This window comes from Heterodontus francisci, chromosome 14 (genome assembly GCF_036365525.1).
Source record: "Heterodontus francisci isolate sHetFra1 chromosome 14, sHetFra1.hap1, whole genome shotgun sequence".
NCBI lineage: Eukaryota > Metazoa > Chordata > Chondrichthyes > Heterodontiformes > Heterodontidae > Heterodontus > Heterodontus francisci.
The window spans coordinates 55461592-55475171 of record NC_090384.1 but is presented as its reverse complement, the minus strand read 5'-3'; the positions used below and the strand labels follow the sequence as shown (position 1 = coordinate 55475171).

Genomic DNA, 13580 nt, shown 5'->3' with positions numbered 1-13580 from the left:
TTGCCCTTTCCCTCCCTTCCACTAGCCCAGTGGGCCAAATTTCCTCTAAAGATCCCCCCTGCCCTAACCCTGAAACTACATTTAGTTTCTCTCCTGCCTCCCCTCATGCCCTCTCTGGGCTCATCTTGTCCCTGAGAACCCCTCCTGCTCCCTTGACCCTATTCCCACTAAACTGCTGACCACTCAAATTTCCTTCCTGGCCCCTGTGTAAGCTGATATTGTTAATGGGTTCTCTTTCTTTAGATGATGTCTCTTTCTCTTCAAAATTGGCTATAATTACCCCACTCCTCAAAAAAAAATGCTTGACCCCCACCATCGTTGCAAATTTCCACCCCCATCTACAACCCCCCTTTCCTCGCCAAAATCCTTGAATGTGTTGTCGCCTCCCAAATCCGTGCCCATTTTTCCCAGAACTTCATGTTTGAATCCCTCCAATCAGGTTTTCACATCTGCTATTGCACCAAAACAGCTGTATCCAAGTCATAATTGACATCCTGTGTGACTGTGACAAAGATGAACTATCCCTCCTTGTCTTTCTCCACCTGTCTGCAGCCTTCGACACTGTTGACTGCACATCTTCCTCCAATGCCTCACCAATGTCGTCCAGCTGGGTGGGACGGCACTCACCTGGTGCCATTCTTATCTGTCTAATCGTAGTCAGAGTATCTTGCAATGGCTTCTCTTCCTGCTCCTGCACTGTTACCTCTAGTGTCCCCCAAGGATCTATCCTTGACTCTCTCCTGTTTTTCATCTACATGCTGCCCCTCGACCACAACATTTGAAAGCACAATGTTAGTTTTCACATGTATGCTGATGACACCCAATTCTACCTCAAAATCACCTCTCTCCACTGCTGCTAAATTATCAGACTGCTTATCTGACATCCAGTGCTGGATGAGCAGAAATTTCCTACTATTCAATATTGGAAGGACTGAAGCAATTGTCTTTGGTCCCCATTCCAAACTCAGTTCCCTAACTAACAACTCCATCCCTCTCTCTGCAACTGTCTGAGACTAAACCTAATTGTTTGCAATCTTGGTATCATATTTGACCCTGAGATGAGCTTCTGCCCACATATCCATGCCACCACTAAGACTGCCGATTTCTACCTGCCTAATATCGCCTGACTTCGCCCCTGCCTCAACTCATCACCTGCTGAAATCTTGCAGTGTCTTAGGCCCAACCATCTTCAGCTGCTTCATCAATGTATCAATGACCTTCCTTCCTTCATAAGGTCAGATGTGGGATGTTTGCTAATAATTACAGTGTTCATTTCCATTTACAATTCCTCAGACAATGAAGCAGTCCATGCCTGCATGCAGCGAGACCTGGACAACATTCAAGCTTGGGCTGATAAGTGGCAAGTAACATTCGCGCCACACAAGTGCCAGGCACTGACCAGCTCGAAAAAGAGAATCTCAACCCCTTCCCATAACATGCAATGGTGCTACCATCACTGAATTCCCCACCATTAACGTCCTGAGGGGTCACTATCAACCGATATTAACTGAAGAAGCCACCAAAATACTGTAGCTACAAGATCATGTCAGAGGCTGTATTGTGTAGTTCACCTCCAAACTTCCTAAAGCCTTTCCACCATCTACAAGACACAAGTCAGGAGTATGATGGAATACTTTCCACATTCCTGGATGAATGGCAGCTCCAATACTCAAGAGACTCAACACCATCCAGCATTGAGCAGCTGTTTGATTGGGGCCACATTCACCACCTTAAACATTCACTCCCTCCACGACTGGTTCACCTTGGCAGCAGTGTGTACCATCTACAAGATGCACTGCAGCAACTAGTCAAGGCTCCTTTGACAGCACCTTCCAAACACGCGACCTCTACCACCTAGAAGGACAGGGCACAGATGAAAGGGATCACCACCACCTGCAAGTTCCCCTCCAAGCCACACATCATCCTGGCTTGGAAATATATCGCCACTCCTTCACTGTCGCTGGGTTAAAATCCTGGAACTCCCTTCCTAACAGCACTCTTTCTTTACCTGCACCAAAAAGACTGCAGCCGTTCAAGGTGTTGGCTCAACCCCACCTTCTCAAGGGCAATTAGGGATGGGTAATAAATTCTGGTCTTGCAAGCAGCATCTACGTTGCACAAGCAAATAAAAAATTGCATTTACAATTTCATTCTTTTAAATTAAGTAGATACACCCCCAATATTTGCCCTATTTATGTATCACTACCATGAGAAATCTGCATGGAGTTTGTTAACAAGTGTAGATGGTGGCCGCAGCATGGCTTCATGCCTATTCTACCTGCACAAAGATAACTGGCTTTAAAAATAACAAATAATCAACTGCCACTTTATCACTAAAGGGTGATAAAGGCATCCTTTAGATGCTAAAATTAAATTAATTTATAACAGTAATTGAATATTAAAATATTTTGTTTTTTAAAAAAAAAATAGGCAAATATTAAAATATTTTGTTTTCTTTCTACAGAGAATCCAAGTCAATAGCAAACCCTCATGTGTAAGGACACCTGATGTTATAGAGCTACCACATGAAAATATTCTACTATAAGGTCATGTTGGACTCTGATGTCAAGTGATCTCAAATCCACCAAATCAACCAGTAACAAAAACCCAAAAACTTTGAAGAAATCTTAACTAATCACACTAAGGTGTAATTATCAAGGGCAATGCACTCCAATTTCCCCCAGTGCCCACCAATCACAGAAGGCCTGAAGCATGAAGGTGGACTCCAGGGGCACTCAGGCACAAATGAACCTGTGGAAGAGAGGCAGGCAGTCAGGATGAACAAATCCCTCAATCGCCCACTGCCTGGACTTGTTGATGTCCACCTAGGCTGGGCCCAGGAGCAGTCCCACAAGGAGGTTCTCTGATCTGCCCACTCCCCTCTGCATGGGTGGCCAAAGTTCAGGAGCATGGGACTGAAGTCCAAAATGGCTTATGTGTTGTGGAAAAGTGCGAGAGTGGAATTTGAGAATCTTGATTGCAAAGCTTTCCTTGAACAGGGACTTGAACACTGGACTGTCAGATTAAAAGGCAGCTAGTCTACCAACTGAGTTACTCAGGCTCCTTCGCTATGTTGTTATACCTCTTTTAGACCAACTGAGAAATTGCTAATAAGAGGGTCTAAATATCCCATGGAGTGGAAGCGATTGTGGATGATCTTCTAGTCTATGGATGTGGAGATACGATGGAAGATGTCATCACAGACGATGGTTGGAATCTAGTGAGACTGCTAGAGAGAGATCACCAGATGAACCTGAAGTTGAACATGACTAAAGTCAGGTACATTGGGCATGTAATAACAGCTAAAGGATTTCACCCTGATCCTGATAAGGTATGAGCTGTAGCAGATGCAACAACCAACAAACGTGAAGGCAGTTCTACGATTTGTAGGATTTATGAACTACCTAGCCAAACTCTTGCCTAATCCGTCATCACAGCATGAACCTCCACACAAGCTCACTGCAAAGGATGTTCAGTGGTATTGGGGCACAGAACAAGAGGTAGCTTTCACTTGAATCAAACAACTAGTGATGACAGTGCCATTGCTGAGGTACTATGATGTCAATGAGGAAGTCACCCTGCAGTGTGACATGAATGAAACAGAACTTGGAGCCACTCTCATGTGGCAAGGGGAACCAGTTGTGTTTGCATGCTGAGCATGAATGCAAACTGAACGATGCTATGCATAGATTGAGAAAGAGTGTCTGGCTATTGTCTTTGCTTGTGAGAATTTCAACCAGTGCCTGTTTTGGGAGAGAGAAAATGATGGTAGAGTCTGCTCACAAGCTACTTCAAAGCATTTTTTTTAAACTGCTTCTATCTGCTCCAAAACATTTGTAAAGGCTGTTACTTTGTTTGCAGAGAAGTCAAGCAAGGGAAGCAGATGTACATCACCTATATGCCATCGAGAGCTGCGCTCCCTTTGAAGGAAGTTGACAATGCTAGTAGAGTGCAAAATCTTCCAGATTCAACAAGAAGCAACAGCATGACATACTCTGGAAGTAACTAACCCAGCAGAGACATTGAATCTGCAGACAAGCGTCTTGCTCAGATAAAAGAAACTGCATGACAAGATGCAACCCTTCAAGTGCTACAGGAAGTTGTGATGAAAGGATGGCCTGAAATCATCAAAGGTACACCTGTTGCTGTAAGAGAGCATTGGGTATACAGAGACGAATGCCCAAGATGGCATCTTGTACAAAGGGACTAAGATTATTATCCCTAAAGAGATGAGACAAGAGATACTGAAGCATGTCCACGAAAGCCATCAAGGAATTGAGTCTAGTCTGAGGAAGGCAAGAGAAATGCTCTACTGACTAAACATGAGCAATGAGATTAAGGACCACATCAGTGAGTGCAGTGCTTGCAATGATCATCAAGCTGACCAAGCCAAAGAGCCCCTCATGAGTTGTCATATACCTGGCAGACCAAGGATGAAGCTTGGAGTAGACCTCTTCACCCTCACTGGAACTGATTTTCACATTCTATTCAGACTACGGGGAATTAGACCAACTGATGTCAACAACTACCAGTAAGATTGTAGAATGCCTAATAGCACGCTTCAGTCGTCATGGCATTCTTGACATTGTGATAAGCGACAGTAGGCTCAGTTCATGAGTGAAGAATTCAGATGCTTCATGAATGATTAGGAAATTCAACACTACACATCTTTTCCACACTATCCCGAGTCAAATGGAAAGGCTGAGACGGTGGTGAACATTGTCAAAAGGACCATAAAGAAATCGACTAGATCCAGCACAGATGTGTACAAGGCAATATTAGAGTGGAGAAACACACCTACTGAAGCATGGGAAGTAGTTCAGTTGGGAGACTAATGTCATGCTGCACCCGACGACACTTCCAACAGCTAAGAAACAACTAAAACCAGAAGTAGTAACGGGTGTGAGAGACAAGATCATAGTGAGACGACAGAAAGTTAAATGTCAGTTTGAAAAAATAGCAAAACGTTGCCAGAGCTGAGAGTTGGAGAGCCAGTCAGAATGCAAACATTCAATGCACAGAATAAAAACAAGCCGACTTGGCAACTTGGGACTTGCATGAAGAAGTTGTCACCTCAATGGTATCAGGTGAAGGTGAATGACCAGATCTATCATCGCAACCGCAGATAGCTACACTCAACCAGAGAAGCTGCTCCTACACAGCAATTAGCTGCTGAGACAAATTTGAGTTCACCAACTGAACAACGAACTGAACAACCATCAGTCCCAGAGGCCAACCATACTCCAACCAGTGCAATAGATGAGCAACAACAATCACCACAGCAGCAACAGTCACCAGAGCAAGAACTTTCCCCAGAGAAGAACCACTAGCAACATTACCCAAGGAACAGCAGACACCAGGGAAACAGTCAATAACAACTCGCATGCATAACATAAACCAACCTTCATGTTTTAAAGATTATATGCGAAATGCATGTATTGGGACAGTCTATTTGAAAGGACAAGAAAGAACAGACTTTATTTTATGGTTGTTTGGATAAATACATTTGTACACTTTGGCTTACCGTATTCATGTAACCTCTGATTGCATGGCATGTAAATAAAGGCATTTGGTAGTAACCATTTTATGCACCACATGGAATAGCATGCTCCCTCTCCAGGGATCCTAGATGTGAACATAGCTGCTGGAAGAGAGGCAGGCAGTCAAGATGAATGGCCTCTCAACCACCTGTTGCCTGTACCTATTGATGGCCACCTTGGCCAGTCCAGGAGCAGTCTCACAAGGAGATCCTCTGATCTGCCTAGTCCCTTCAACATCAGCTGGCCAAAGAAGCATGGGACTGAAGTGCAAAATGCTGTAAAGAACAAAGAACAGTAAAGCAAAGGAACAGGCCATTCAGCCTTCCAAGTCTGCGCCGATCTTCATGCCTGTCTAAACTAAAACCTTCGGCACTTCCGGGGACCATATCCCTCTATTCCCATCCTCGTCATGTATTTGTCAAGGTGCCTCATAAACGTCGCTATCGTACCAGCTTCCACCTCCCCTGGCAGCACTCACCACCCTCTGTGTAAAGAAGTTGCCTCGCACATCCCCTCTAAACTTTGCCCCTCGCACCTTAAACCTATGTCCCCGAGTAACTGACTCTTCCACTCTGGGAAAAAGCTTCTGACTATCCACTCTGTCCATGCCACTCATAACTTTGTAAACCTCTATCATGTCACCCCTCCACCTCCGTTGTTCCAGTGAAAACAATCCGAGTTTATCCAACCTCTCCTCATAGCTAATGCCTTACAGACCAGGCAACATCCTAGTAAACCTCTTCTGTACCCTCTCCAAAGCCTCCACGTCCTCCTGGTAGTGTGGCGACCAGAATTGAACGCAATATTCTAAGTGTGCTCTAAATAAAGTTCTGTACAGCTGCAACATGACTTGCCAATTTTTATACTCTATGCCCCGACCGATGAAGGCAAGCATGCCGTATGCCTTCTTGACTACCTTATCCACCTGCGTTGCCACTTTCAGTGACCTGTGGACCTGTACGCCCAGATCTCTCTGCTGGTCAATACTCCTAAGGGTTCTGCCATTTACTGTATACTTCCCACCTGTATTATCTCACATTTGTCCAGATTAAACTCCACCTGCCATTTCTCCACCCAAGTCTCCAACCGATCTATATCCTGCTGTATCCTCTGACAATCCTCATCACTATCCACAACCCCACCAACCTTTGTGTCATCCACATACTTACTAATCAGACCAACCACATTTCCTCCAAATCATTTATATATACTACAAACAGCAAAGTTCCCAGCACTAATCCCTGCGGAACATCACTAGTCACAACCCTCCATTCAGAAAAGCACCCTTCCACTGCTACCCTCTGCCTGCAATGATCGAGCCAGTTCTGTATCCATCTTGCCAGCTCACCTCTGATCCCGTGTGACTTCACCTTTTGTATCAGTCTGCCATGAGGGACCTTGTCAAAGGCTTTACTGAAGTCCACATAAACAACATCCACTGCCCTTCCTTCATCAATCATCTGCATCACTTCCTCAAAAAACTCAATCAAATTAGTGAGACACGACCTCCCCTTCACAAAACCATGCTGTACTCGCTAATAAGTTCGTTTGTTTTCAAATGGGAGTAAATCCTGTCCCGAAAAATCCTCACTAATAATTTCCCTACCACTGACGTAAGGCTCACCGGCCTATAATTTCCTGGATTATCCTTGCTACCCTTCTTAAACAAAGGAACAACATTGGCTATTCTCCAGTCCTCTGGGACCTCACCTGTAGCCAATGAGGAGACAAAGATTTCTGTCAAGGCCCCAGCAATTTCTTCCCTTGCCTCCCTCAGTATTCTGGGGTCGATCCCATCAGGCCCTGGGGACTTATCTACCTTAATGCTTTGCAAGACACCCAACACTTCCTCCTTTTTGATAACGACATGACCCAGACTATCTACACTACCTTCCCTAGACTCATCATCCACGAAGTCCTTCTCTTTGGTGAATACTGATGCAAAGTACTCATTTAGTACCTCGCCCATTTCCTCTGGCTCCACACATAGATTCCCTCCTCTGTCCTTGAGTGGGCCAACTCTTTCCCTGGTTACACTCTTGCTCTTTTTATAGGTATAAAAAGCCTTGGGATTATCCTTAATCCTGTTTGCCAATTACTTTTCATGACCCCTTTTAGCCCTCCTGACTCCTTGCTTAAGTTCCTTCCTACTGTCTTCATATGCCTCAAGGGATTCGTCTGTTCCCAGCCTTTTGGCCCTTACGAATGCTTCCTTTTTCTTTTTGACTAGGCTCACAATATCCCTCGTTATCCAAGGTTCCTGAAACTTGCCAAACTTATCCTTCTTCCTCACAGGAACATGCCGGTCCTGGATTCTAATTAACTGACGTTTGAAAGACTCCCACATGTCAGATGTTGATTTACCCTCAAATAGCCGCCCCCAATCTAAATTCTTCAGTTCCTGCCTAATATTGTTGTAATTAGCCTTCCCCCAATTTAACACCTTCACCCGAGGACTACTCTTATCCTTATTCACGAGTACCTTAAAACTTATGGAATTATGGTCACTGTTCCCAAAATGCTCCCCAACTGAAACGTCGACCACCTGGCTGGGCTGATTCCCCAATACCAGGTGCAGTACAGTGCCATCCCTAGTTGGACTATCTACATATTGTTTAAAGAAGCCCTCCTGGATGCTCTTTACAAATTCTGCCTCATCCAAGCCCCTAGCACTAAGTGATTCCCTGTCAATATAGGGGAAGTTAAAATCACCCACCATTACAACCCTGTTACCTTTACATCTTTCCAAAATCTGTCTACATATCTGCTCCTCTACCTCCCGTTGGCTGTTGGGAGGCCTGTAGTAATCCCCCAACATTCCTGAGCTCCACCCATATTGACTCGCTGCATGACTCCTCCGAGCTGTCCTCCCACAGTACAGCTGTGATAGTCTCCTTAACCAGTAATGCAACTCCCCCACCCCTTTTACATCCCCCTCTATCCCGCCTGAAACTTCTAAATCCAAGAAAAATTAAGCTGCCAATCCTGTCCTTCCCTCAACCAAGTCTCTGTAATAGCAACAACATCATAGTTCCATGTACTAATCCAAGCTCTAAGTTCACATGCCTTACCTGTTATACTACTCGCATTGAAACAAATACACTTCAGACCACCAGTCCTGCTGTGCTCAGCAACATCTCCCTGCCTGCTCTTCCTCTTAGTCTTACTGGCCTTATTTACTAGTTCCCCTTCATTTATTTCACCTACTGTCCTACTGCTCTGGTTCCCACCCCCTTCCACACTAGTTTAAACCCTCCCGAGTGACGCTAGCAAACCTCGCAGCCAGGATATTTGTGCCCCTCCAGTTTAGATGCAACCCGTCCTTCTTGTACAGGTCCCACCTGTCCCTGATGGAATCCCAATGATCCAGATATCTGAAACCCTCCCTCCTACACCAGCTGTTCAGCCACATGTTTAGCTGCACTATCTTCCTATTTCTAGCCTCACTGGCATGTGGCACAGGGAGTAATCCCGAGATTACAACCCTAGAGGTCCTGTCTTTTAACTTTCTACCTAACTCCCTAAACTCCCCCTGCAGGACTCCGTCACTCTTCCTGCCTATGTCGTTGGTTCCGATGTGTACCATTACCTCTGGCTGTTCCCCCTCCCCCTTCAGAATGCCCCCTGTCCATTCAGAGACATCCTTGACCCTGGCATCCGGGAGGCAACATACCATCCTGGAGTCTCTTTCACGTCCACAGAAGCGCCTATCTGTGCCCCTGACTATAGAGTCCCCTATAACTATTGCTCTTCTGCGCTTTGTCCTTCCCTGCTGAACAACAGTGCCAGTGTGGTGCCACTGCTCTGACTGTTGCTGTTGTTTTCCCCTGATAGGCCATCCCCCCCAACAGTATCCAAAATGGTATACTTGTTAGAGAGGGGGATAGCCACAGGGGATTCCTGCACTGACTGCCTGCCCCTTCTAGCGGTCACCCATCTATCTGCCTGCACCTTGGGTGTAACCACTTCCCTAATACTCCTGTCTATGATGCTTTCTGCCACCTGCATGCTCCTAAATGCATCCAATTGTGGCTCCAACCGATCCATGCGATCTGTGAGGAGCTGCAACTGTGTACACTTCCTGCAGATGTAGTCATCCGGAACGTGGAAGCGTCACGGACCTCCCACATCTCACAGGTGAAGCACTTTACCCTTCTAACTGACCTTTCTAGCACTAATTAATAAATTAATGTAAAATGAATAAATACTTATCAAATCCTTACTAAATTATGTTACAATTAACTATGTGGTCCCTCGTGCTAGATTTCTACTATAAATATTAAATGCTAACTAAATACAGTAATCTCCTCCCTCCAGTTTAGTTACTCTACTTATTCATTAATTAGTTAATTAGGGTTTTTATCAATTTTTATCAATGTTTTATTTTCAAACTCAGTACAGATCCCCTACCAGCCAATCAGGTCACAGCTTTCCTGTGACACCACTTTTTCTGGGGTTTTTTTAATGTTTATGCTGCCTTATGTTTTGTGGAAAAGCATAGGAGTAGAAGTTGAGAATCTGGATTGAAAAGCTTCACCTAAACAGGGACTTGAAACCTGGACTATCAGATTAAAAGTCTGATCCTCTACCAACTGAGCTATCCAGGCTCCCTCTATGCAGTTGTACCTGTTTTGGACCAACTGTCGCCACTGTCGATCCTCACAGCGGAGCCGCTCTTCACGCTTCCGTCACAACGGGACCGGGTGGTGACGATTCACCTCTACAACCCCCATGTTCCGGTGGTGGATGTACTCACCTTTCTCGCCAGGTACGTTGAGGTGGCCGGCAGCAGCACTGATGTCAAGGACCCCTTTGGGATCTGGACCAGCAAGCGGCAGGTCAAGGTGACCTTGAAGGTAGATCCCAGTGGAGCCATCATCCACCCTCCCTCCAGCTTCGCTATCGGGGGAAGTCGAGGCTTCTTGGTCTACGCTGGGCAGCCCGGAGTTTGCCGCACCTGTGGCAAATCTGGTCACATGGCAGCCAACTGCAGCACGGTTGTTTGCAAGAACTGCAAGGAGGAAGGCCATCAGACCAAGGACTGTAAGCAGACTAAGTGTTGCAACTTGTGCGGTGCGGCAGGCCATCTCTACAAGACCTGCCCCAAACGTTGTCTCAGCTATGCTCAGGCGGCAAGGTCCAAGGAATGGCCGGGCGAAGGTTGGACGAAGGCGTCCGCTGTTCGAAAGGAGACCAGCAACCTTCTCCGCAGTGAGGAACTTCAACCTGAGAAGGAAGGGGAGGCAGCTGAAACCAACGACCCAGCACCTACCCAGCGCCCGGAAACCCCTCCTCCGCAGACAGAATCAATGGAGGAGGAGGCAGCAGATGGACAAACAGGTCAGTGGCAAGTGGTCCAGAGGAAAACCACAAAGAAAAAACATCCCAAAGCCACCACCCAAACCAGTGGCAAGAGGAGGCTCTCTTCTGAATCAGACTGCAACAACTCCTCTTCACTGGACGGGGAAATGCTGGAACGACAGCCCCTTCAAAAGAGGCGGCAGAACTCCGAGATGGATGATAAAGCATCCCAGCCCCCGGGCACTGGAAGCTGTGATGGGCCCGGCGTGCCCCAACCCCAATTCCCCACACGTAACGACGTGGCCAACGCATCTCAGCTCCGGGACACCGGGAGCAAAGACACGTCTGGCGCACCTGAGCTCCGGGAGACCGGGAGCTGTGATGTTTTCGAGGAGGAACAGATGGAAGCAGCTGAGGACAACCCAATCCTCTCTGCCTACAAGACCCCCCCGATGTCACCCGAGCGGCACAAACCCTGCATGAAAAATCAGGAGGGGTTTCTGAGCCCAACCAACGTGAAACTGCTTGCGCATACGATGGGTATGCAGGAACATCCCGAAGGGGAAGGACTGGGACTAGCGAGGACAAATGGTATGGGAAGCAACAACTAATTTTTAGAAAAAAATGGGTGTAAGAATTGCTTCCATTAATGTGCGTAGCATTAAATCGACTACGCGATGTGTTTCAACCTTGGATTACCTTGCCAAGGTCAAAGCTGACCTACTGTTTCTGCAGGAGTGTGGAATACCACACCTCAGCACCTACAGGCAGTGGTCGCGATGGTGGTCCCACGGGCCATCGATCTGGTCGGGGGGTAATGACTGCCGTTCCTCCGGCCTGGGTATTCTGCTGCGGGGAGGTAACTTCACCATCTCCGAAGTTAAGGAGGTGGTGGGCGGCCGCCTCCTCGTAGCAGACGTGATGTACAACAACGCTCCGCTCCGGTTGATCAACGTGTACGCCCCGGTACAACGCAGCGAGCGGCTGACCGTCTTCCAGCAGCTCCCACTGCTGCTGGCGACATCCAGGCCGGTCATCCTAGGCGGTGACTTCAACTGCATCATCGATGCGGCTGGACGATCCGGCAGTGACGACAGCAAACTGGACGCTACGTCCAGATTCCTCATAGAAACAGTTAAGGATGCCAAACTGCACGACGTCTTCAGCAAACCTGCAGACGGAGCGCAGCGCAGATACACATGGTCAAGATCGGACGGGTCTGCCCGTTCCAGGATTGACTTCCTGTTTGTTTCCCGTGCTGTCACAGTCGGATCCACCGACGTCAAGCCGGTGTTCTTCTCCGACCACTGCCTCTTACTGGCCGACTGTCACTTACAGGACGACCAGCGGGTTGGCAGAGGGACGTGGAAGCTCAATGCGACACTGCTGACCCCAGAGAACGTTGAGGAACTCAAAAGGGATTACAATGGTTGGAGGACCGTGAAACCCCTCTTTGAGTCTCCAGTTCACTGGTGGGAAGCGATTAAGGAGAACATCAAGAGGTTCTTCATCCACAAAGGTGTTCAGAAGGCGAGAGAGAGACAGAGGGAACTGTCCCGACTCCAGAAAATTATGCAAAATCTACTCCGGTTGCAGTCAATGGGGGTCGAGGTCAAGGAGGACCTCCAAGAGGTGAAGAGCCAGCAGGCCTCGCTCTTTGCCAAGGAGGCCTCCAAGATCATCTTCCGGTCCAGAGTCCGCTCCATCGAGCAGGATGAGACGTGCTCGCGTTACTTCTTCCAAAAGGTACACAGAGAGAGCTCTGTTATCAGCAGCCTGAAGGAAGAAGATGGCTCGGTAACGTCTTCGCAGTCCGACATACTAAGGATCAGCAAATCCTTTTATGCTGGGCTGTATGACGCGAAGCCCACAGACAGCAGAGCCTCCCAGTCCTTCCTGTCATCTATCACAGAGGTCTTAGATGACAGCAGGAGGGAGGGACTGGACAAGCCGCTAACTCTGGACGAGCTGACAAAGGCCGTCGAGTCTTTCGAGGCGAGTAAAACTCCCGGGAGCGACGGCTTACCGGTCGAGTTGTACTCGGCCCTGTGGGACTGGGTCGGCCCGGACCTGCTGGAAGTATACGAGAGTATGCTCCTGGCTGGTAGCATGTCAGAATCCATGAGAAAAGGCATCATCACCCTCATTTACAAGCAGAAGGGGGAGAGGGTAGAAATCAGAAATTGGCGGCCCATCTCACTGCTTAATGTTGATTACAAGATTCTGTCCAAAGTCATAGCCAGTCGAGTCAAGTCTGCTCTGGAGCTGGTGATTCACCCCGATCAGACCTGTACTGTACCCGGCAGGAAGATCTCTGATAGCCTCGCGCTACTCAGGGATACGATCGCCTACGTACGGGACAGGAGGGTGGACACCTGCCTCATCAGCCTGGACCAGGAGAAGGCTTTTGACAGGATATCGCACACCTACATGATGGACGTGCTTTCCAAAATGGGGTTTGGGGAGGGAATCTGCAATTGGATCCAACTGCTCTACACAAACATCAGTAGCGCAGTGTCAATCAACGGGTGGGAATCTGAAAGTTTCCCGATCAAATCTGGAGTCAGACAGGGCTGTCCTCTGTCCCCGGTCTTGTTTGTTTGCTGTTTTGAACCCTTTGCTGAGTCTATTAGGAAGGATGCGAGCATAAGAGGGGTGACAATCCCAGGCAGCGGAGGCACTCAGGTCAAAACCTCCCTGTACATGGATGACGTCGCCGTCTTCTGCTCGGATCCGCTG

At 47.6% G+C, this 13580-nt stretch overlaps 1 protein-coding gene and 1 non-coding gene across 6 annotated transcripts in view; one reads left to right on the top strand and one right to left on the bottom strand.

Moving 5' to 3' along the window:
* The window catches only part of LOC137377052 (uncharacterized), a 108586-nt gene extending 103016 nt beyond the window's left edge, over positions 1-5570 (top strand). For all 5 annotated transcript variants that reach the window (XM_068046248.1, XM_068046247.1, XM_068046246.1 and 2 more), the window contains one exon: positions 2465-5570. In XM_068046248.1, the coding sequence (XP_067902349.1) occupies positions 2465-2481 (17 nt within the window). In that variant the 3' untranslated portion in view covers positions 2482-5570. The remainder of the gene's footprint in view (positions 1-2464) is intronic.
* Positions 5571-10074: 4504 nt separating this feature from the next.
* Positions 10075-10147, bottom strand: trnak-uuu (transfer RNA lysine (anticodon UUU)). The gene has a single exon. It is a non-coding gene; the product is annotated as a tRNA-Lys (tRNA).
* Between the last annotated feature and the right edge of the window lie 3433 nt (positions 10148-13580).